Source organism: Octopus bimaculoides, chromosome 7 (assembly GCF_046866305.1).
Source record: "Octopus bimaculoides isolate indiv1 chromosome 7, ASM4686630v1, whole genome shotgun sequence".
Classification (NCBI taxonomy): domain Eukaryota; kingdom Metazoa; phylum Mollusca; class Cephalopoda; order Octopoda; family Octopodidae; genus Octopus; species Octopus bimaculoides.
This window is the reverse complement of record NC_142934.1, coordinates 4,917,251-4,941,637: the sequence shown is the minus strand read 5'-3', so window position 1 is coordinate 4,941,637 and position 24,387 is coordinate 4,917,251. Positions and strand designations below refer to the sequence as shown.

At 37.0% G+C, this 24,387-nt stretch overlaps 1 protein-coding gene across 7 annotated transcripts in view; it reads left to right on the top strand.

The window, feature by feature from the left end:
• LOC106873585 (histone-lysine N-methyltransferase SETDB1-B) overlaps nt 1–24,387 on the top strand; it is a 42,885-nt gene that overhangs the window by 9,408 nt on the left and 9,090 nt on the right. For 4 of the 7 annotated variants that reach the window (XM_014921018.3, XM_052969174.2, XM_052969173.2 and 1 more), the window contains exons 7-22: nt 962–1,058; nt 1,736–1,847; nt 12,078–12,165; nt 13,110–13,183; nt 13,952–14,025; nt 14,617–14,675; nt 14,796–14,916; nt 15,842–15,983; nt 16,528–16,701; nt 17,706–17,804; nt 18,552–18,626; nt 19,229–19,340; nt 21,003–21,186; nt 22,336–22,521; nt 23,466–23,587; nt 23,863–23,967. In XM_014921018.3, coding sequence (XP_014776504.1) covers nt 962–1,058; nt 1,736–1,847; nt 12,078–12,165; nt 13,110–13,183; nt 13,952–14,025; nt 14,617–14,675; nt 14,796–14,916; nt 15,842–15,983; nt 16,528–16,701; nt 17,706–17,804; nt 18,552–18,626; nt 19,229–19,340; nt 21,003–21,186; nt 22,336–22,521; nt 23,466–23,587; nt 23,863–23,967 — 1,824 coding nt within the window. Of the gene's footprint in view, nt 1–961; nt 1,059–1,735; nt 1,848–5,415; nt 5,428–12,077; nt 12,166–13,109; nt 13,184–13,951; nt 14,026–14,616; nt 14,676–14,795; nt 14,917–15,841; nt 15,984–16,527; nt 16,702–17,705; nt 17,805–18,551; nt 18,627–19,228; nt 19,341–21,002; nt 21,187–22,335; nt 22,522–23,465; nt 23,588–23,862; nt 23,968–24,387 lie in introns of all 7 variants that reach the window. The other 3 variants (XM_089354668.1, XM_089354670.1, XM_089354669.1) reach the window with 1 other exon arrangement.

The following is a 24,387-nucleotide window of genomic DNA, read 5'->3' as shown; positions in this document are numbered from 1 at the left end:
GTGGACATATGCAGGCAGGCCGATGTTACACTATGCTCGGGCAGCCGTTAACCTGTATCAACAGGGATGTCACGTATCGTCTATGTCAGGTCTTCTCCTCACAAGACACTTTGTGTAGCAGTGTTGAACCATTTCAATCCTAGAAGTACCAGAACAATTCATAAAACTGGTGAGGCATTCCTAAGATGGATTTCAGATTTAAATTTGGAGGAGAGTGTCTCCTTGTTTTGACATCATGCAACTGATATTTGCTCATTTCCAGTTTTCTGTGTAAAACCTGTCTAGCTATGGGAAAATATTACTTTGCTTGAAAAGAGGTGAGGGTAAGTTCCAATGCCTGCTGGGAAAAGATTTCACTGGTTTGGGATGATAGAGATTGTTTCTTTGATTAGTCCTGGAACCAGCTGGATTTATATCAACTAATTTAATATTTAATCTGGAAGAAACGGTAGCATGCTGGGCAAAATGCTTAGTGGTATTTCGTCTGTCTTTACGTTCTAAGTTCAAATTCTGCTGGTGTTGACTTTGCCTTTCATCCTTTTGGGGTCGATAAATTAAGTACCAGTTGCGTACTGGAGTCAATCTAATCAACTGGGCCCCGCTCCAAAAATTTCGGGCCTTGTGCCTAGAGTAAAAAAGAATATCTAGGAATTGGTTATGTAAAAGGCTTGCTGTTTTACCTGAGTGCCATTTCAGTAGTTTGGATTTGGTAAGACAGAAATTGTGCGTGTATGTTACCGTCCCATTGCTTTGACATTGAGTGATAGCTGTAATATTCTGTGACAACACGTCTGGTCATGAGGAAATATTAACTTACTTGAAAACAGGTGAGGGTTAGCAACAGGAAGGTCATCTGCTGTAGAGAAATCCACCTCAGCAAATTCCATCTTACCTATGCAAGTTTGGAAAAGTGAACCTGAAAATAATATTAAATTTTATTCTACTTTGTTTTTTGTTTCAGGTTCGATATCAGTGTTGGCAGTAAGGTACTTGCTAAAAAGTTGAATGATATCTGGTATAAAGGTATTGTTCAGGAAGTAAGCCAAAAAGAACGATCGGTAAGTCAAATCTGATTTGACTGGTGTTTGAAGAAATGTATTTCTGCAGAGAATAATTCTGTGGATTCTTTGTCCATTTTTTAACCCTTTAGCATTCAGGTTTCTCTGTCAAATGTAATGCTGATTTATTCACCTTGTTTTGAATTAATCATGCATTAACTTCTTACTCTGAGATTGCTTATTTTTAGATTGACATTAAAAGCATAAGTGTGAGGAACCTAATTGATTTAGAATATTTTGGCCAGTTTAAATGCTAAAGGGTTAAATAATGTACATTGTAATCCTTTTTGTGTATGTGTGTGTGCATGGCCATTATTTTCCTGAATTCATCTTTCTAATACCAACCACTCTGAGAGTGTAGTGGGTGTTTTTTTATGTGCCACCTGGTATGGGAGCCAGTCAGGCGGCATGGCATTAACCATGCTCAAATAGTGCTTCTTACATACCACCGGTATAGGTGCCAGTCAGGCGGCACTGGCATTGGCCATACTCGAATGGTGCTCTTTACATGTCACTGGCATCAGCCACGCTTGAATGGTACTTTTTATGTGCCACTGGCATGGGTGCTAGTCAGGTGGCACTGGCAGTGGAATTTTAAAACAATAAGGGGGGAAATAGACAAACTAATCAGAATTTAGCTACTGCTTTATAATCTTATTGTTGTCTTTTGTTTTCAGAAAAAATTTAAAATAAAATTTGATGGGAAAGGCACTAAAGTTCTTGGTGCTAAACATGTTGCTTTTTATGAGAACTGGAACATTCCTATCAAAGTTGGTAGCAGAGTAGTTGGTGAGTGCCTTTTCTTTTTTTTTTTTTTGAATTTGGTTTACATTTAATTTTGTGGTAATAACTTTTTCGTATTTAGCAAGCCACTGAAGGCCTGGTGACTTCGTACCCAATAACTTGCTCTGCCGTATCTTTGGTAAAAGCAATCTTACTAGAATAGTTGATTTATTGGTAAACTAGTACCATGGGGAAGCTTGGTTTACCCTAATAGGTAGGAGAGGCAATGAATAACTTCAGGAAAATTGTGGCATGTAAATTCTCACACAGGCTACTGTTCTTATGGTTAAAAAAATGAAAAAAATAATTCCTAATTATCTAAAAGAAAAGAAACAAAGAGAGGAATCTACTATCTATTTTATGGGGCTTCCTTAGGTTAAGCTAAAGAATCATAGTTCCTTATCTTTTTGAGATTAATCTAGACAGATAGATTGTTGACATGATAGTTGAAATTTGAAGAATTCCTGAGGGAATCTGGTGGTATAACCATAATATTATGCTAAGCAGTCCTTTACCCTCTGTAATTGTTGCAATCTATTCACAATTTTTAATTAAACTACAATTACCTGACGACCTACTTCATTGCTTGCAGCTTTGTTTCTCCTGCCTTTGCTTAAAAACCTGTCCTTGTCTTTCTCATTTCTCACCTTTTTCTATTTCGTCTTGCTTCCATTACTTACTAATGAATTACTCAATAATTTGTGCCTCAATTATTTCTTGGGTTCTGTTTGTTTTTATAATCTCCAACATCATTCCTGTGCAGTTCTATATTTAAGAGATGAGGAATTATGTACATTATTTACGTTCGACGGATATTTGTCCTCATCTTGTTTGTTGCTAACACAACGCTTCGGCTGATATACCCTCCCCCCCCAGCCTTCGTCAGGTGTCTTGGGGAAATTTCAAACCTGGGTTCTCATTTCTAAGGCATTTTACGATGTTGTTGTTATTATTATGCCCACGGGCATATGGCATAGTGGTTAAGAGCGCGGGTTACTAACCCCAAGATTCCGAGTTCTATTCCAGGCAGTGACCTGAATAATAATAATAACATCGAAAAATACCTTAGGAATGAGAATCCAGGTTCAAAACTTCCCCAAGTCACCTGATGAAGGCTGGAGGGTATATCAGCTGAAATGTGTTAACAACAAACAAGATGAGGACAAATATCCGTCGAATGTAAATGATGTAAATAATCATTCCTGTGAGTCCGCAATGTGACCATCCACAATGCTCAAGACAATTTGGAGCCTTGAAATGAAACCCATCTTTCCTATATGCTCTGTTGTTCATTTAACACTGTCTTTTTGGAACATAACACTTGTGATAAATGAGAAGAGATGTATAACTTTCTTGCCTCTTTCTGTAGGACTTCATGTTTTTTGCTTAAATTGTGAAACTTTTTCAATTTCTCATTGTCTTCTCTGAGTAGATTTGAAGCATGATGTGTGTGTGGCCACCACATGCACGTGTGTATGTGGCTGCATGCGTGTGTTTGTGTGGCCACATGCATGTGTGTATGGCTGCATGCATGTGTGTGTGGCTGCATGCATGCATGTGTGTGTGTGTATACATACATATGGAATTGTAAATCTGATAGTGTGATACCCTTTTACAAAACTTAAGCAGTGCAAGGATCAAGAAATAGCTACAACCAGGAATTGAAACTGGGATGCAGATTCATCGCATAGAGAGCTTACTGCCCTTCTCAGTAGGGCTTACAGCAAAGAAATACTTTTTGCTACATGAAAGTAAAATTCCATTGACAAGTGGACACAACACGAATTGAAGATATTTCTAGAGTCCAGTAATATGCAGAAAGAAACTGACCTCATAAAACCATTATTTAACATACAGAGCCTTTGACTCTTTTGCTATGAGGTCACTCAAGACCACCTCAGGTTATATGATACAAAACTTCTATTTTTAAATTATGTCTAAATGAAATCCTTCCATCATGATTCTCTTTGAGAACATTTTATGTTTCAAGTATCAGTTTAATCAAAAAGCTGTCATTTTGTGAATTCCATCCAATTTGTTGATTATTTTCAAAATTAATTGAAGCACATAAGCAGCGTATTTCAGAAGAAATGCTTTAGAAGGTTAATGTTCCTTAACATGTGCTTGATAATTGTCTCAATTTGGGTCTCTTGTTTGAAGAATTTACTAATTTGTGTTGAGGTAATTTATGAATGTTCTTCCTTTGTTTGCATGCTGTTTGCCGATAACCATTCCTATCTTTATTTTACAGTATTTTAAAGTTTCTTATATTTTGTTTCTTTTGATAAAGTTTTTTTTTTGTATTTTTTTTTATTTGACTTCATTTCATGTATTTTGGGAATCGTTGAAACCTGATTTCTTGACAGGAAATCACTGGTTCATTGCATTTCCAATGGTCAAAGTGACAAGGGTAGTGTTTGTGTGTAAAGTGGGCAGAACAAATATCAGGTGTTGTTTTTTAATGCACCGATTTAGCAGCAATTTGTTGCTGATGTATTTTTGTTTCCTTGCTTATTGGTGGTATATCCAATTTGATGTATATATAAACACACACATGGCCTCTGGTTGTGAAGAGGAGAGAACATCAATTGGCTACACCGCATAGGGCCATAGAAAGATCCATGCAAGGAATATAATTATGAGAGCCCATTTGAAACGAGATAATTTGACAAAGGTGTGAAGTGGACAATGTGATTGCATAGTACTGAAAGCACAAGTTCCACTGGGCTGGGCATGTCACAAATCTCACAGACAACACAGGTGGACTTGTGCAGTTACCAAGTGATATCCAAGAGACTGGAAAAGGCCAGTCGAAAGGCCTCCAAGACAATGGAAAGACCATTTAGTTAAAAGCAATTTGGGTCAAGATGGAAAAGAATGGTGCACTCAAGACAGAATTGGAAGTGCTGCATTGTGACCAGTGGTGTCTAACAGAATTTGGTGGTCTGGTTGATACTGCGATACATATGTTCATATGTATATACCTATATAACAGGATTCAGCATAGTTTCCATTCACCATATTTTAATCGCAAGACTTTTGGGGCTGAGGTGGCTCTGCAGCTCGTTGGATTCTGTCACTATGAGTCACCAGTGCCAGTTGTTAGACAAGAATCTGGAGGGTCCACTGCATTGTACAGAAACCAAGCACTGTATCCTGTTTTCGTTGCATCATCATCATCATCATCATTTAATGCCTGTTTTCCATGCTGGCATGGGTTGGCTGATTTGACAGAAGCTGGTGATGGTTGTTGTGGTGGGGGCACTACAGCGGGATCCCCTTCCTGAATGCCAACCACTTTGCAGTGTGTACTGGGTGCTTTTCACATCGCACCACAGCTGAAATAGATTTTAAGAACGACTTATTTCTTGTTAAATTTATTTACTGCTTTTCATATTTTTCATTTGCACAATTTGTTTTTAATGAATGTTTGTTTGTTGAAGTCTCAAATTTATCTTCTGTTTGCTACCCTCCCCGAAATTTACCCTGAACCGAAAACCTAGACTCCTTAACCTTTTTTTTTTCATTTCTGATAACATTTATATTATTTCCCTTTCTTTCTATTCTGTTATAGGAAACAAAAGTTGTAAGTTTTTTAGGTTTTATTTCTTCGAATTCTTGGAAATCCTTATCTTTTTTTTTAATAATTTTTTTTCCCCAATTTTCTCATTCTTGACCCCTCAAGATCCCATCACTTTTTCCCTTCTCTTCATGCCCCAAAATCTATTACCTTGAGTATATCAGCAGGCATGTTGCGTACCAATATAAATCTGGCTAAATCTGTAATTTAGCCAAATTAAATGTTTATATAATCCATGTTATTAAAAAGTTTTTTTTTTGTTTTTTTTTTTTTCAAGTTATTCCTAACTTATTTCTAAAATAGGTGAGTTTAAATCAGTGGTTTATCCCCTTTTTATTTTCCAGTTTGATTCAGGTGACAATAACAATAATTAGCTGTAAAATCTAATTTGAACCCTTTTTTCCTTAGCAAGAATTGTAATTTTATGCAATAAGATTTTTAATATTTGTTTATTTCTGCTACAGAATTATTGTTTTAAAAACATGACATTTTTGGCATAGAAAATTTCCATCATATCTTATAAAAAAAGCCATCACATTAAAAGGTTAAATTTATATTGTCACACATTTCAAGAAAATAAGATCACTGATATTGAATCAAAAATGAGATATATGAGGTTAAAGATTTAACCCTTTAGCATTTAAACTGGCTAGATTTGACCTCTCAAATGCATCCTACTTTGTCATTCGTCTAAAGATAAACAGTCGCATCATAGATGTCTCGAAGTTACGAGATAATGCATAATTAATTCAAGACAGTGTAAATAAATAAACATTAAATTTGACAATCTGAATGCTAGTAAATTTATACAAAAAAAAAAATTTTTTTTCTAAGAATTTATTGAGCAGTTTTCAAAAACTTGACCATCACCCATAAAAACACTGATCTAAAATCACTTTTAACTAACTTACACAAATTTCAGAAATTGATCCTTAAAATTTGTGAAACACAACTATGTCCGCTGATGAAACGGTAAAACTATCTCACAGAGAAATAATCTTGGTTCCCAGCTTATCACATCTAGTTGCCACTTATTTTGCATGTAACTCCTTTTTTAACAATATGCATATATATTTTGTTTCCTGAGTTTTATTGTTGATTATATTAAAAAGCCCCTTGATAGAAACAGAATTATAATTAAAGTTAAAAGTATAGAAGATCTTTTCTGCCTTTAGACAAAGCATATTTAAGTTTCTATTTGCATCAAGATAAGTGAAATAATACCATTACTGTTATAGATGAGTAATTACCATCTTAAAAGAATGTCCAGGGGGTTAAAAACAAAGAAAAAAATGAGCAAATTTAATGATTTATATAAGTATTATTCAATTTTTGTATATGGTTTGCAAGATTCTTGCTGTGAACTCGTGTATTGAAACACATTTTGTTGTATCTTGGGAGGGTCATTGTGCCAATAATTAATACACACACTGGTTCAGTTTCACTTCTTTATTATTTGTTTGTCAGTTGGTTAACCAGTAAGCTAATTAACTAAGTGATTATTTAATCATTCTGTTAAGCAAGCAATCAGCCAGGTTCGTCAGTCCTTTTGCTGTTGTTGGTGACCTCTTCAATGACATGCCCTCTCTGCTCCAGGTCTACTTCAGGTCTTGTCTGTCTGTTACATAAAAGGACTTTGACAATAATTAACCAAAGACAAATAAAGGATAAAGAAGTGAAATATAACCAGGGCGTGTATTCATTATTGGCATAATGACCCCTTCTAGTTGAAACAAAATATTCAAATTTATATATCTATGGAAGCCCCATGCTAGCAAGGATTGATTGATAGATTAAGGGGTGGGGGAACACATTTTATAAACGTGGAGTTGTGTTGTTGACACTTTATAGTTTGAAATACTATCAGTAAACATAAGAGAGAGAGAGCTTGTCATTGATGAGGTTGTGAATGTTGACTACTTAAGGACTTTGATAAATTGTTTGGTCCAATGAGTTAGTTGGTTGAATAATTAATCAAATGCAGATTTCTATTATAGGCACAAGGCTTGAAATTTTGGGGGAGGGTCCTAGTCAATTGCATTGACCCCAGTGCACAACTGGTACTTATTTTATTGACCCCCAAAAGGATGAAAGGCAAAATCAATCTTGGCATTTTGAACTCATAATGTAGACAGACAAAAGACCACTGAGCATTTTGTTAGGCGTGCTAACGATTCTACCAGCTGCCTTGATGATGATAATAAGGGTTTCAAATTTTATCACCAGGCCAGGAAGTTCGTGGGGTGGGGTAAGTTAATTGCATCGACCCCAGTGCTCAACTAGTACTTATTTCATCGGTCCCGAAAGGATGAAAGGTAATGTCCACCTCGGCAGAACATAAAAATGGATAAAATGTTGCTAAGTATTTTGTCTGGCATGCAAACAATTCTGCCAACTCTGCATTACGAAATTAAATTTAGTTAGATATGTGTATGTCTTGTTTAAAGCTCTCATGACTTCCATAATATAATTGCTAAAAGAAAAAATATTTTCTTTTTTTTCATTATTTTGGTGAAAATAAATTATGTAAATAAAATGTTTTTGAAAATTGATTAACATTCTATGATTTTGCAGTGAACCATGTCAGTAGTATACCATTAGGGATTGCTTATTGCATCAAGATCTAAAGTTGTACAGCTTTTCTTTGCATGGTTGCTTCTTATGCTTAGTGTGTATTGTGTAGGTTTGTTGGGCAGGTAGGGGTTGATTTGTTAAAATAAATTATATTTAATGATTATTGCTTTAATGCAAATGCCTTCTCCTTGTGTCTTGTCTATTTCAATTTGTCACTCAACTAGGTTCTGCACTGCTCCTATCACCATCACCGTATTGCCTATTTCTAGGTTTAATTAATTGGGGTCTCTGGTGTGTGAAGCCATTCCAAAGAAATTATTTAAAACATTTTTAGTTGTTGCCCTTCCTCTTTTAAATTTTTTAAAAATGTAGATTTAAGCATTCTGTGCAACATTGTTTATCTCTTCCATATAAGGGCACATGGAACTACTAACCTTGTGCCAAAATTTCAAACCAATATTTTATCCTCATCATAATTTACCACCCATTTTCCATGCTGGCATTGGTTGGATGGTGTGACAGGATCCATGGATTCAGGGATTGTGTTGTGCTCCAGTGTCAGCTTTGCCATGGTTCGCACAGCCGGAGCCACTTCCTAATGTCAATCACACCACAGTGTACTGGGTGCTAGTTTTTTTTTTTATTTTGTGTGTGCCACCAGCATTAGTGGAGTTGTTACCATGCATCTTGCTTGCAAGACTACAATCCCTGAATGTGTGGGGTGGCGTGTGCAGCTTCATGCTAGGAGAATGTGGAGTAGAGAGGGAATAAAGTGTGAAAGAAAAGGGCTGGAACAATTAACAGTTGTTTCTGTTTACTAATGGTGGTTAGTTCTAGCTAAAAGAACAAAAACCAATCTTGCAAACTGCTGTCAATTCCCAATTGGAATGTATGACATAGCTTGTTAAACATAATCCTAGTGACATACATTTTCACTTCTCTATTAGCAAGATCCACAGGGGTAAGCTTTTGACAAGCTGAATCTATAACCTGTTTCTAGTTATCTTACAATGTCTATACCATTCAATACAGCATGAATGTCACAACACTATTACTTCATTCTTATAAAATCACCAAAGTTAATCAAACATTGATGTTAATTCCTCATTACAAAAAGTTAACTATTTAAGGATACATCTACTCTCATTTTTCATCGGGGTTTGGTTCCAAAAATCGCAGTGATAAATAGATCTTCTCTACACACTTTGTAAATGGAGTGAATGGTAGATTCATTGGTACCAAACTAGTGGCTGCCATGTATTTTTTTGCTTGTCTGCTTTTTGCTGTAGAGAATCCACTTGTCTGTATCATTGGTTAGGATCAGCTGCCATTGTATTTCTTTTTTTTTGTTTTTAGCTTATAGGAATTTTCACTGTAAGAAAATTCACCATAAAACAATAAAATAAACTGTAAAAAATATTTGCATTATTTCATAACAAAATCTAAGTTTTTTACTTTTAAAGTTTGGTCAAATTAGAAATAGCTTCAGCCCTTATTTTGTTATTCACTGTTTCTCATTTAATTCAGTGCTCCCCCCCCCCCAACCTTGTTATTCATTATGTTGCTACAATTGGTAAAAAAGTAAAAGATATGGTTGTAATTTAATATGTAGAAAAAGTAGATTTATATGCTTACAGCATATCTACATGCTTAAGATATATTTTAATCAACTGTATATAAATATGTTTTAAACATATAGATGTGCTTTCATTTGCTAATGTGTCTGGTTTTACTGCCTGTGCTCTGTTCCGTGACCATAGTTATATGTACCTATGACTTTGATGCCGTCAGTTATGGCAATGAGCGTTCCAGTTGAGTGATCCTCTCAACGGAACAGCTTGCTCATGAAATTAACATGCAAGTGGCTGAGCACTCCACAGACATGCATACTGATAACGTTGTTCTCAGAGAGATTTAGCATGACCCTTTGAAATACAAGAACGACTCATTTTTTCCAGTTGAGTGGACTAGGGCAATACAAAATAGTGTGTCTTGCTCAAGGATTCAGTGCAGTGCTGGGAATCAAACTCACAACCTTCTGGTTGAGATCCAAATACCCCTAGCTGCTGAACCACCTGCCTTCACATATATGCACACATGTACATGAGAAACTTTATATGAATTTGTTTGACTTGTATATAAACAAAGGAGTTTTTTGTATTATTTTCTCCACGCATTTGCCTCTCACTGTTTTAAACAATTGCCTCATTTCAACAAAAACCAAATTTCAACATCTTTTGAATAAAATTAAATTTAACAATCATACATAAATATAATAACTTCAACTCGTCTCCACATGACTTAGTTTCATGAGCACATAGGACAAGTCCATCTTATCAGATGCTAGGAGCAGAATGAGAGAATTTTTGAAAGACATTGAAGACAGTTTCTAGATAACCTGAGCTGACCAATAAAGGTCTTACACCTAGAACCCACTTTGAATTTCTCTCAAAAGAAATCTCTTTCTGCTCCTAGCATCTGATGAGATGGAGGTGTCCCACCCATGAAACTTCAAGTCATGTGGAGCTTGAGTTATACTGTTAACTTCTACTAAATGTGTTGAGTGCTGTTCACTTATATATTATTGATATTATTGGTGGAGGATTTATATAACTTATTCAAGTTTTGAATTTTGTTCTTTGGATATTAATCCAAATGCTCTTCATTCATCTGTGAAATAATAAGAGGGTTATGTCATATTTTCTGTGAGGTAAACCAAGGCAAAGAGGTTTATATCTGTTGCTTTGAGGCAGAAAAACATGATTTAATTGCAGCAAAGTTTGCTATTTGGTATTTTAGCCAGGAGTCCATTAATGTCACCTAACACCCATTTTGCTTTTTTTCTTAACCTTACACCCTTTCTAACTAACAACAACTAAGATTGATAAAATAAGATAATAGCAATAAAAAGTTAATTTTACCTTAGTTTCAGAATGAGATAAATTGGTAAAAAAAAATTTCTACTGAACATTGTAGAGTAGGGAAAATATTGCAAGACTGCATTGGTATGGACATAGGATGGGGAAGAGTGAGAATTGGTCAAGTAAATGTGTTTGGATCCAAGTAGTTGGAGCTTACTGGAGTAAGATATGAGAAGATTGGGGGGGGGGGGAATGATTGCAGGATGCTATGTTGGATTAAACCTCTGTTTTCATGTCAGTATTTAAAAATAGAAAGTATAAAAATATGTAATTCCCACATTTACTCTGTGTGTAGAAATGTAGTTTTATTACAATAAAATCTGGAGTCACAGTGGGCTCTGACTTATATATATATATATATATATATATATATTATATTAGCGTGGCCATTGCCAGTACCGTGTGACTGGCCCTCGTGCCGGTGGCATGTAAAAGCACCCACTACACTCTCAGAGTGGTTGGCATTAGGAAGGGCATCCAGCTGTAGAAACTCTGCCAGATCAGATTGGAGCCTGGTGCAGCCTTCTGGCTTGGCAGTCCTCAGTCAAATTGTCCAACCCATGCTAGCATGGAAGGCGGACGTTAAACGATGATGATGATGATGATGATTCCTCCCTGGACTGCATGCCAGTCTGTTGCAGAATTACTCTTTTTTGCCAGCTGAGTGGACTGGAGCAATGAGAAGTGAAGTGTTTTGCTCAAGGACACAATGCATTGCCTGGTCCAGGAATTGAAACATCAACCAAATAATAATGAGTCCAGCACCCTAACCACTAAGCCATGCACCTACATACAAGTGCCATAAGCAGCACCATTTTATTAGATTGCAGTCTTGTGTCTACATCCTGCTGAGTAAACTTTGAAAAACGTGCTCCATCAGATCAACTTGCTCTGGGCATACCACAAGAAAGCAAAATATTCCAGAGGTCTCTTTATAAACACATCAGTGGATGATTCTACAGTTCATCCTCCAGATTTGTGTGTGTGTGTGTTTGCATGTGTCCCAGTTCCTGTTTTCCCAAGACTCTTGCCTCCGTCCTCAATTAGCTTTTCAGCAAATGAACCGACTGGACCAAGCAAGCTGATACTGCTTTCTCTATAGATCTTCTCTTTTACTCCAACCATTGGTGTTTTTCTTTTTCTTTCTTTTGTGTGTTCTAGCAATGTATCGAGATGAAGAAGCTAACCCTTCAACATCTTTCTATGCCGGTATCGTGGCAGAAGTGCCAACCAACCGAAATCGCCACAGGTAAAATTAATAGAATTACTTCATTGTTTGGTTTCCAAGATTCTTGATGTGAATCCATGTGTTGAAACATATTTTGTTGTATGTTGGGAGGGTCATTATGCCAATAATAAACACATGCACTGGTTTAATTTCACTTTAGTTATTTGTTAATTGGTTAACTATTTAACCAATTAAGTAATTGATTGACTAATAGTTTGGTCATCCAATTAATCAATTAGGTTTGTCTAATTCCTTTCAATGACACAGTCTCTCTATGCCAAGTCATCTTCAGGTTTGTCTGTATCTCTGAGTGGAGAGGGCGTGTCATTGAAGAGGTCGTGGATAGCAATGAAAGGGCTTAGACACACCTAATTTAGTGACCAAATTAACTGGTTAAATAGTCAACCAATTAACAAATAACGAAGTGAAATAGAACCAGTGTGTGCTTTTATTGTTAGCATAATAATCTTACAAAATACTTAATATTTGTTTATATTTAACTTAGTTATCAAATAGTTTGACTGAGATAATTATTTTTCTTTCTTTCTATACAAAAAGAAGAAATCTTTCTAAAATAATATTCAATGAATTTCTATCTTGTAATGTTTTTAAGGTCACCATTTAGCAATTTAATTTGAACATCTTTATATTTAATCATTCTTTTGAAATCTTTGTAGTAGAATTTTGCAATATCTAACAATAATACTACCATATCATCATGTTGATCAGATAGAATATGTCTGTTTGATATAATTTGGGTTGCGCTTCTCTATTGTGGATTGGTCAGGACTAAATATTTCTGTTGAGTAACCAAGATACCATTGTTGTAGGGTGAGGAATGGGGCTGAAACTAGTATTTACATCTGTAAATGGACTGATGGTTCAGTGTTTGATTAGGGTGGGCTGGGGGGGAATTGAAAAGGAACAGTGATAGCCACTTTTTGTGTGTGTTTTTTTTTTTCCAGGTTCCTGATATTTTTTGATGATGGCTACGCCCAGTATTGCCTCCCCAAAGAGATACACCGTGTCTATGAACAGAGTAAGTCTTTACTATTTTTCTCCGTTGCAACATGAATTTATTGCTCAGTAATAACATTAAAGTCATTAAAATAATTACATAAATTTAAAATCTATTATATAAAATTGGTAGTTTGAAAGGTTGTATTCCAATCAATGGTATGTTTGAATGTGTGTGTATATGTGTATATGTATGTATGTATGTATGTATGTATGTATGTACATTTCTATACATGTATGTTGATGATGATATTGACAGCATGGTTATGTCATTATGGATTCCACCTACCTAATGGAAGGATAACACTATTGTCTTCTGTCATGGAAGGGTTCTGACCACTCCCAAGTGACCATAAGTGGACTGACTGACACATTGCTATAAAATAAATAACTATCAGCAGTTCACTGTGAGCTGTTAGCAGAGAGCGTTTAACATCGTGTAACAGTAATCGTAGTGCATCGTGTGAATACCCCCTTTCTTTCTGCTTCGTTAAATTACTTATCCAACACCAGGATATAAAATTTCTTCAGCAAAAGCACACAGTTTACAATGGTTCACTTGTTAGGCTTTTATATCTTCCGATATATAATTCGTCACTGAAAGCAGTAAAGAAATTATTAGATATTTTGTTAGCTTACTCTGTTGAATGTAAATCTTGCCATGTATTATCAGAGAAGTGATGGATTATCATAAAAAGATAAGCACTCTGGGTAATTCTCTTGGAGTTGATCAATGTTCTGTTGAGTAGTCCTGTTGATTTAAGAATCTTCTTTCCTCTCTCAATGTCAGGCAAAAATGTTTGGGAAGATATCCATCCTGACTCTCAAGAATTTATCAAGGAATATTTGGCCCAGTATCCAGAAGTAAGTATCTTTAATGAAGTGTTTAATTACACTTAATGAAGTATTACACTTGCCACTTCAGATTTTTTTTTTTTCTAAATTTTAATTTTTTTTCCTCTCTAATCCTGTTTTCTGTTGATTTGTTTCTACCTGAAAACACCTTGAACTCTTATATCTTCATTAGACATGTTAAACTTATTAATATAAACCCTGCTATCATTGCACAATTATCCTACTCTATGTAGTAGCTCTTTCCTTAAGGACTGTTGGTTATATGAAAAAGCACCCAGGACACTCTTTAAAGTGTTTGGCATTAAGAAGGGCTTCCAGCTGTAGAAACCCTGCAAAAGCAGACATTAGAGCTTGACACAGCCCTGTGACCTGTCTGATCCTGTCACACTGTCCAAGCCCAGCAGCATGGAGTATGGACACTGGATGATGAGGACAATGGGGAAATGATTTAGATGTGAATCAGCTAAATTTCAATTCCCTCAGTAATAAAAGAAAGGAAAAAATAGTACAACCAGTAACTCAGTCTCTCTCTTTCTCTCTCTCTCCTGTAAAGTTGTTGGAGGCCAAAACTAAAGTCTTTTCATGTTCTATTCCTCACAGCGACCAATGGTGCAGCTTCAGAAAAACCAAGTTGTCAAAACGGAGTGGATGGGAGAATGGTAAGATTTTTCTCTTGGTTTCTCTTTCTTGATTTGGTTGGCTATTTATGGTTTTTGTCTGGTTATTTATTAATCACAAGTGGTTTATATTGGTCTCCCAATCTGTGTTCTTCATTGCAGGTGGACAGCTAAAGTGGTCGAAGTTGATGCCAGTTTAGTGAAAATGTATTTTTCTGCTGATAAAAGAACAGAATGGATTTACAGAGGATCAACAAGATTGGAACCGCTCTTTTCAGCTTTGGTTAGTTGCCTAATAACTTTTAAATGTTGTTTTTTAGTGCAGGAAATTATGTAATGCATTTGAAAATAAGTCAAAACTGGGGTTGATCTAATTGACTGGCCCCTTCCCCCAAAATTTCTACTCTTGTGCCTAGAGTAGAAAAGAATTTACTGCATTGATTTGGTTTGTGTTTGATCAGAAGGAATTGGTGCCAGCTGGAGCAAATTTATGGCGAGGGATTACAAGATTTAAAGTACTCAAATTTTCTCTATAAAAGACCTTTGCAAAATTTTTTGTCTTCAACAAATCTTGCTTTGTCTTCTGCTACTCATTAACCTTTTGTCGATTGGTCTAAGAGTTAAAATAATTTAACTAGAGAGCATTTATATTATGCTCTCCATAGTGGGACATCTATGTTTGTCCCTCTTCAGCTTCTCAATGCCTGGTATAAAGCTACCTCCTCATCTCAAATACCCCCCCTCCCTTAGTTGCAAGTGCTTCTTTCCTTGTTCTTTTCTTGACGTGCAAATTTAGTGGCCTTACTAGGGCCAGTGGCACCTGCTGTTAATTGGTTGGTATTAGGAAGGGTACCCGTCAGTAGAAATCATGCCAAAGCTAACATTGGAGTTCAGTGCAGCCCTGTGGTTCACCATATCCTGTCAAACTGTCCAACCCATGCTAGCATGGAAAATGGGCATTAAATGATGATGATGATAATCATCATTTAATGTCTGCTTTCCATGCTGGCATGGGTTGGGTGATTTTACAGGATCTGCCGAGGCACAAAACTATTTTCAGGCATAGTATCTACAGTTGGATGAATGAAGTAGAAAAGAAACCATAGGCATATTACAGTTTGATGGACTAATTTTATTTATTCGAATGAAACCAGAATGAGACTACTAGGATAAATTTCTTGTTTTTGTTGTTTTTATTATATTCATAGGCCCGGGCTGAGACGAACAAGTTGACCGGTTTTAAGAACAAGCGACAACGCCTTGTAGCTGCTTCCAGAGGCAATAAACCAGTTGTAGAATATACTCGTGCCCAAACAGTAGAGATTGATGATGAAGACACACACATTACAAGTAAGTTCTTTTTAAAGTTGACTTGCTTTTACTATGATTTTTCACTTCAAATATTTATAAACTCGTGCTGTATAAAAGCATGCTTATTTACATCGTTGACAGATGTGGACCATCTGCTATGACCACCAGAACTGCCAGATCATGTGATTTCACTCTGATTTTAGCTCTTCAGTGACAGATGTCCAGCAGCATCATAACAGACAAATCTCCTGCTAACAATATATAGATTATCAGTGTCTGTTCAAGCACTCGTATCACAAATAGCCAGTGGGTTAAGCAGTATTAATATCAACAAGTAATCTTCATCTCCAACATAACAGGGAGGTTGTGTTACAACACAGAATACTGTATTATGTTGGAGATAAAGATTACCATCCTTGGATGTTTTTCAAATAATCCATTTAGCTATTTATTTGAGTTTTCAATTTTTTCCTTACAATATCTTTAATATTCTACAATAAATTTTTTCTGTAATATTCTTCATATTTTTCTTGAAATTCTTTTGAGTTACCTTCACCAAAGCTGTCATATTTGCTTCCGCCAGATAAAGTCTCCAGAACCCAACATGGACCTGACCAGAAGAAGAGGTCAGTTGCTAAGAAAAGCACAACATCTCACAATAGTCAAAATGGAACTGGTGCAAACTCTTGGGAAGCACCTTGGCTGAAGATGCAACGAAATCCAAAATCAAGCAGTGCATCAGCCGAAAAGAAAAGAGGTAAACTTTCCTATATATGGTTCCAAAGTGCGCTTGATAGAACTGAGCCCACATCATATCAGGGACGTCATTTGGTCCATTTCATTTGCACTTTTGCAAAGAATTTTCTGTTTTAATAAATAATCTGGGTAATTGGGATTTTGCCTTGTAAGTTACTTGGTGACCCCTAACCAGTGCTGGTGCCACATAAAAACATACTCAGTTACACTCTGTAAAGTGTTGGTGTTGCCAAAGCAAACATTGGAGCCTGGTGCTGCCCTCTGGCTTGCCAGCTCTTGTCAAACTGTCCAACCCATGCCAGCATGAAAAACAGATATAGTATGATGATGAAAATAAGGGGATCCTGTTATAGAAACCATGCCAAAGGTGACACTAGAGCCCAATGCAACCTTGGATCTTGCTTGTTTGTCTCAAACTGGTCAACCCATGCCAGCATGGAAAACGGACATCACATGATGATGATGATGATGATGATAGGTTTTGTGTATTGAGGTGATTAGGCACCAGTAACTGTGTGTCTAAAATACTAGACAGCTTAGTTCACATATTCTTATAACATTATCATCATCATTTAATGTCCACTTTTCCATGCTTGCATGGGTCAGACAATATGTTGAGGCAGATTTTCTACAGCTGGATGCCCTTCTTGTTGCTAGTCCTCACCTGTTTCCAAGCAAGGCAATATTTTTCTATAGCTTCTTATAGCTGGACATGTTTTGCATAGAAGACTGGAAACAAACAATATAGTTTGTAAGCCGATGATGCTCATTTACAACCATCGTGTTATGTCTAGACAAGGGTCTGCAATACACACACACACGTGACAGGCTTCTTTCAGTTTCCATTTACCAAATTCACTCACAAGGCATTGATTGGCCAGAGGTTAGAGTAGAAGACACTTGCCAAAGGTACCATGCAGTAGGACCGAACCTGTGAGCTTAACTGCATAGCCATTTCTGCATCTATTTATTTAAAAAAGCTTTTTACATTTATGTTTATTGCAGAACAATACCAGACCAGCAGTATTAGTAGCCACAAACAAGGAAGGGACATGGCAAGTGTCCTCCAAGAGAGATTGGCTGCACAGACAGATGGAGATCTTGGTGAGTTATTGTTGTTTCTTGTATTATTGTATTAATGGCATTCATGTGCCAAGGGATTATCTTTGTTCTAAAACATATATTTCTGCGGTCATCCTGCAAAACATTTCACTTCATTTAATTCAAAATCGAGTAAAATGAAGCTGTTTACTCTTGTCCTTTCTTTGTTCTGTAGTAAAAGAACATATGGTGAAGGAGGCCATTTATTACTGGCACTGGTCATTGGACTGTGGCCATATTGATGCCTCACCTAGAAGGGCTTGACCCCTAGCTGTCGTCATCATTGTTTAACGTCCATTTTCCATGCTGACATGGGTTGAACGATTTGATTGAGGTATGGGGAGCCAGTGACTGCACCAGGTTCCAATCTGATCTGGCAGAGTTTTGTACAGCTGGATGCCCTTCCTAACGCTAACCACTCCAAGAGTGTAGTGGGTGCTTTTTTACATTCCACCAGCAAAGCAGCCAGTCAGGTGGTCCTGGCATCGATGACATTCGTACATGAGAGCCAGTCAGGGGGTACTGGCATCGGCCACATTCAGATGTGGCATCTTTTGCCAACCCCTAGTAATGGGAATGAACAAACCAACACCATTTGTCAAGTGGAGGAGGGAGGATTACCCCTCCCCCCATCCTCCCAGTTGAAGGGTTCTTATCTTGACCCTGTTGGTCACCCAGGATTGAACAGGGTACATATTTGTTATTTTGATTGGTGGCCTTGTCATTTTCTTTGATATATTTATTTTTCAGATGAAGATGCCCTTGGGGAGAGAATTGACATTGATAACATTATTTCTCCTCGGAACATGTTGAGAAAGAAACTCAGTAAGTAATGTTTTTTTTCTTTTTTGCTAATTTTTGTTTATCCTAAGCCTTTGAAGTGCAGGAACGTGCATTGCCTAGCATTTAGGGTGTTACACTCATGATCATAACATCATGGTTTCGATTCCTGGATTGGGTGGTGCCTAGTGTTTCTTCCTTATTCATCTATCACCCCTTCCTTTCTCATTCATAAACACAAGAGTATTATTATAGTAGATTATCTTGGTAACCATGGGTGCTATGAAAAAAATACAAAGCCCAGCATCACCACCGGATCATTCTACACATCTGTGTAATTTTTCGTGCAATTCCACCCAGCTGTTTGACCATAAATCTCAAGACAAGAAAGAATCGCCCATGTCAAATTTATATGTATAGATATTGTCGTTAGGGAGGGCATCCAGCTATAGAAACCACGCCAAACCAGACTGGAACCTGGTGCAGCTCTCTGGCTGAGCAGTTCCAGTCAAACTGTCCAACCAATGCCAGCATGGAAAGCACACACTGAATAATGATGATGATGATTTCATAATAGATTCCGTTTTGTGTATTTTGTAAAATTTGGATTTTGAGTTTAATCATTTTCCATTTTTTTGTTCTTTTAGTTCCACATGAATGTTCTCCTGAATGTGTAAAAGATTGCGATGACAAAGATTTTCACATCAAATTCCGTGGCCGTAACATGTTGCTTGTTCCTACTTTGTGTGGTTGGGAGAGGTGAGTTATGTCTTCTATTCTTTTGCTTGTTTCTGGTATTAGACTGTGGCCATGCTGGGGCATAGTTTTGAAGAAATTTTAGCTGAATGAATCAACCCCGGTATTTATTTTTCATTTTTAATCCTAGTTCTTATTCTATTGGTCTCTTTTGCCGAACTGTTAGGTTACAGTGATGTAAACACACCGACATTAGTTGTCAAGCAGTGGTAGGGTACAAACACATCACACACACACACACACACACACAGATGTACAACAGGCTTCTTTCAGTTTCTGTCTACCAAATCCACAGACAAAGCTTTGGTTGGCCCAAGGTTATAGTAAAAGACATTTGTCCGAGGCGCCACGCAGCGAGACTGAACCCAGAACCATGTGGTTGGGAAGCAAACTTCTTACTACACAGTCACATCTGTGTCAGTATATATATACATATATAGATATTGGCCTTATAAATCTCTAGATTGTTGTGTTTAAATGTTGTTAGCAGGAGAGTGTGTGACTGAGAGGATTGCGGTGTTGAATGAGATGAACATTGAGAGTAGTATTTCATGGTCCTGGACGAGCTACAACACTGACCCATGCACATGGTAGGTAGTCCATAGGTGTCTAGTGACGACAAAGTCTGTGTTCTCAGCAATGAGAGCATATGTGACTTTGGAGTCGAAAGCTGGAGGCACACAGGCGCCCACAGATGTCACAGTAATAGTCTGTTGACTGGATTGAGGCAGATGCTGCTCTGTGATAAATTCCTCTTACAGCATCGAGATTCCATCATCAGTCCAGTTCAAAGGCAGATGCTGCTCTGTGATGTCTTCCTCTTGCAGCATCGAGACTCCATCGCCAGTCCGCTTCGAAGGCAGCTGTTGCTTGTGAGGTCAAAGACCTCCACACTAATCTGTCTGTAGCACATATACAAATTGACGCATTTCTATACACAGACTGAAAACTGAAAGCAGTTATTGGTAAAAATGTTGGTAATGAGTAAAAGCATGTCTCCTTAAACGGTATTTCTGTGAAACTGATTGCTTTTGATAATGTTGTGAAAAGTTGAGGTGGTTGTAGTGGATTGAATGGATTGCTCTGTATTGTTCTTTATCAATCTGTGGAGATGATGGAAGTTAAAAGCTGATATTTGAACTTGGATCAGTGAGGTACATGTACCCTTGTTTATCATGGATCCATTCATCACTGATCTGGGATAACAGCAAGGTATGCTCAACCGTGAACCTTGTTATGCTTATTATGAATTGATCTGTAATAACCAGGTCAGCAACCACTCTGTGTACAAATTAATCTTGTGTGAAACTGTTAAATTGATATTGAATATTATTCTTCTCATTTGCTGGCATCTGTTTAACGCAATGACTTTTCTGGTTGAGGAGTGCTTTGCATAGCTCTGTTCAGATCAGGCGACAGTTAGCTTTCATCTGACTGGGAAATTTGATAAGGCTTACACCAGTAATACTATCTTGGCACAATTATATCACTATAATCTTCCTGTTGATTAATAATAGGAATAGAATTAAATTGAATAGGAATTAATAAATATCAAGCCTAAAAACTTTGAATGATAAAATATTTTATAGAGCTTTCAGATTCAATCTCTTTCCTACCAAATTATCCCTATTTCCAGTCAAATATAATCCTTGATTCCATTACCAGGCAAGTGACCAAAGTACGACCCAGTGCCAAAAGAATAGTGATCTACAGGGGTCCCTGTGCACGACGGATGCGTAATTTGGATGAAGTCGACAAATATTTATTAGCAACTAATTGTAATTTGTCTATTGATTTATTCACTTTTGATCCCAACCTCCACACCCATACTGAATTTGTACCTATCAAGGTAGGTTTTTTTTTTTACTCTCCATTTTTTTCCTCTTTTATTTCAAAACCATTTCACCAATTATTTTGCTGTTTTTGTTCTGTTGCAACGTGGCCATGTGGAGGCTTTAGTTGAACTTGTCAACCCCTAGTACTTATTTTATTGACTGTTACTAATTTTCTCGACCTCAGAAAGAGGTAAAGCAAGTGGGCCTGGGCAGGATTTGAACCTCAAATGTAAATACACACACACACACACACACACACACACACACACACACACATGTGTTTCCTTGGTGAGATGGGGGGGGGTCTTGATAAATTGATCTTTTATAAAATTACTATTTGTAAATCTCACAAGAAGAGATATTCAGCAACAGTACTTTGGAGTAAAGATTGTTTGCCAACATAACATGGCAGTCCTGGTTTAGGACGAATGTTGCTGTAATTTAGCCCCAAGAGACATCGTCTCCAGCTGGCTATATGACATGATCTGTGTCCTTATATTTTCGAACAAGGGCACCTAGCACCCCCACACAGCTCAAAACAATATCTGTGTATCGCCATTTCCGGGTTATTTCCCTTCATCAGCACAGAATAATTGTTTGAAAATATAAGGACACAGATCATGTCATACAGCTGGCTGGAGACTATGTCTCCTGGGGTTAAATTACAGCAACATTCGTCCTAAACCAGGACTGCCATGTTATGTTGGCAAAGAATCTTTGATCTTTTATTTTTAAATATTTTCTTTCTTTTTCTCCCTGTACCAATATATTGATAATAGATTTCGGGTTATCTCTGTTTATTAATTGAACACAATTGGCATCACCACCTTCCCTCTCTTCACGCATATACAGAGAAACATACACACACAAACAGAGAGAGGTAGAAAACAAATATGGTATAATCATAAACAGGGCAAATTTAAGCCATTTCTCTGCAGACTGAAAAAATGATGGACAACCTTAATCGATTTTCAAAGAGAGGAAGAAAAAAAACAAAATGTTTGATGTCAAATGAATTGGCATCAAAGCTGCAACGCCAAGTAAATGGTGCCAATAGGATCAGTAGAAAATGCCAAATTCCACTGAAGTTCCTATGATTTCCTCCAAGGATTATTACAATATTCCATACAAGAGAATTATTTATTGTTTTTGTTTCATTGCAGACTTTCTGTGATATCAAAGATATTTCATATGGTAAAGAAAATGTTCCAGTGTCTTGTGTGAATGGTATCGATCGGCAGTATCCTGCCTATGTAGAATATTCCACTAAGCGGTATCCTGCCAAAGGAGTACATCTCAATTTAGACGAGGAATTTTTGATTAGCTGTGATTGTACCGATGGCTGTCGGGTAATGTATCACCTTATAATATTATTTATACACGTTGTACCAGTAATATGTAAGGGTGCACGTTAGAGTGCTTCTCAACCGTTTTTTTACAATGTAGGACCTAACACACTTAAGTGACTGTAAGAACTATAAGCTGGCCTTTGGACTAATGAATGAGTATTTAATTCCTGCAAAATGTCCACAAAGCGAACATCTATTTTATGTCCAATGGTTTCATTTGTATTTCTGAATTCCATTTTATAACAATGTCTCAGATTAGAAAATTACTATTTTTAAATCTCACAACGAGAGATATTCAGCAACTGTACTTTGGAGTAAAGATTGTTTGCCAACATAACATGGCAGTCCTGGTTTAGGACGAATGTTGCTGTAATTTAGCCCCAGGAGACATCGTCTCCAGCTGGCTATACGACACAATCTGTGTCCTTATATTTTCGAACAAGGGAATCTAGCACCCCCACTCAGCTCAAAACAATATCTATGTATCGCGATTTCCAGGTTATTTCCCTCTATCAGAACAGAATAATTGTTCGACCAGAGGTGGCGCTGCCAAATTCCTGCTCGAAATATATAGTTTTCAAAGTGACAACTAGTCACTGATTTATAAATTAGAAAATTACTATTTTTAAATCTCTGAATGAGAAAAGAACTATATATTTCGAACGGGAATTTGGCAGCGCCACCTCTGGTCGAACAATTATTCTGTTCTGATAGAGGGAAATAACCTGGAAATCGCGATACATAGATATTGTTTTGAGCTGAGTGGGGGTGCTAGATTCCCTTGTTTGAAAATATAAGGACATAGATCGTGTCATATTACAGCAACATTTGTCCTAAACCAGGACTGCCATGTTATGTTGACAAACAAATCTTCACTCCAATGTCTCAGATTGTTTATCTTTTCAATCCTTCGGTCATTGTCTTTTGTTTCTCTCTCCCTTCAGGACAGAACTAAATGTGCATGTATTCAGATGACAATTGAAGCCACTACAGCCAGTCCTGGTGGCCATGCAGATGAGTCTGTCGGCTATAAGTATCGACGTTTGAATGAACCAATTTTAACAGGGTAAGGCACATATATTATCTTTCTCTCTCTCTCATATAAATTGTTTTGAATTTTTTACAAACAACTTGCAGATGCTAGTGCTACCAGTTGAAAGCTCCGCATACCGGATGCTAGCAAGTTTATGGGGTCACCAGGAGAGAATGTGTGCTGTTTCAAGGCCTTCCTCTCGATGGGATCATTATGTTACAAAATGTGATGTAAATTTAAGAGAAATATGCAAAAGAAGTTGTTTGTAAATGGAGTCTTTTCTATTTGTCTTTTGTTGGTTGTTTCAGCATTTATGAGTGCAGCAGCCGATGTAAATGTGACTACAGGTGTTTCAACAAAGTTGCACAGAATGGCCTGCAGTTGCGACTACAAGTATTCAAAACAGAAAAACGGTAAGAAGAATATTTTGTTGAATTGCAGATCTTTGAACTAGTAATGCTATGTAATTTGGCCAAGAATAGTTTTCTCCTTTGTAATTAATTATATCATATTGTGTGTGTCGTTGCCAGTACCGCTGGACTGGCCCTTGTGCAGGTGGCATGTAAAATACACCATTTCGAACATGGCCGTTGCCAGTACCTCCTGACTGGCTTTCGTGCCAGTGGCATGTAAAAGCACCCACTACACTCTCGGAGTGGTTGGCGTTAGGAAGGGCATCCAGTTGTAGAAACTCTGCCAAATCAGATTGGAGCCTGGTGTAGCCATCTGGTTCACCAGTCCTCAGTCAAATCGTCCAACCCATGCTAGCATGGAAAGCGGATGTTAAACAATGATGTGTGCACATGCATGAAACCAATCACATATTGTGTTTA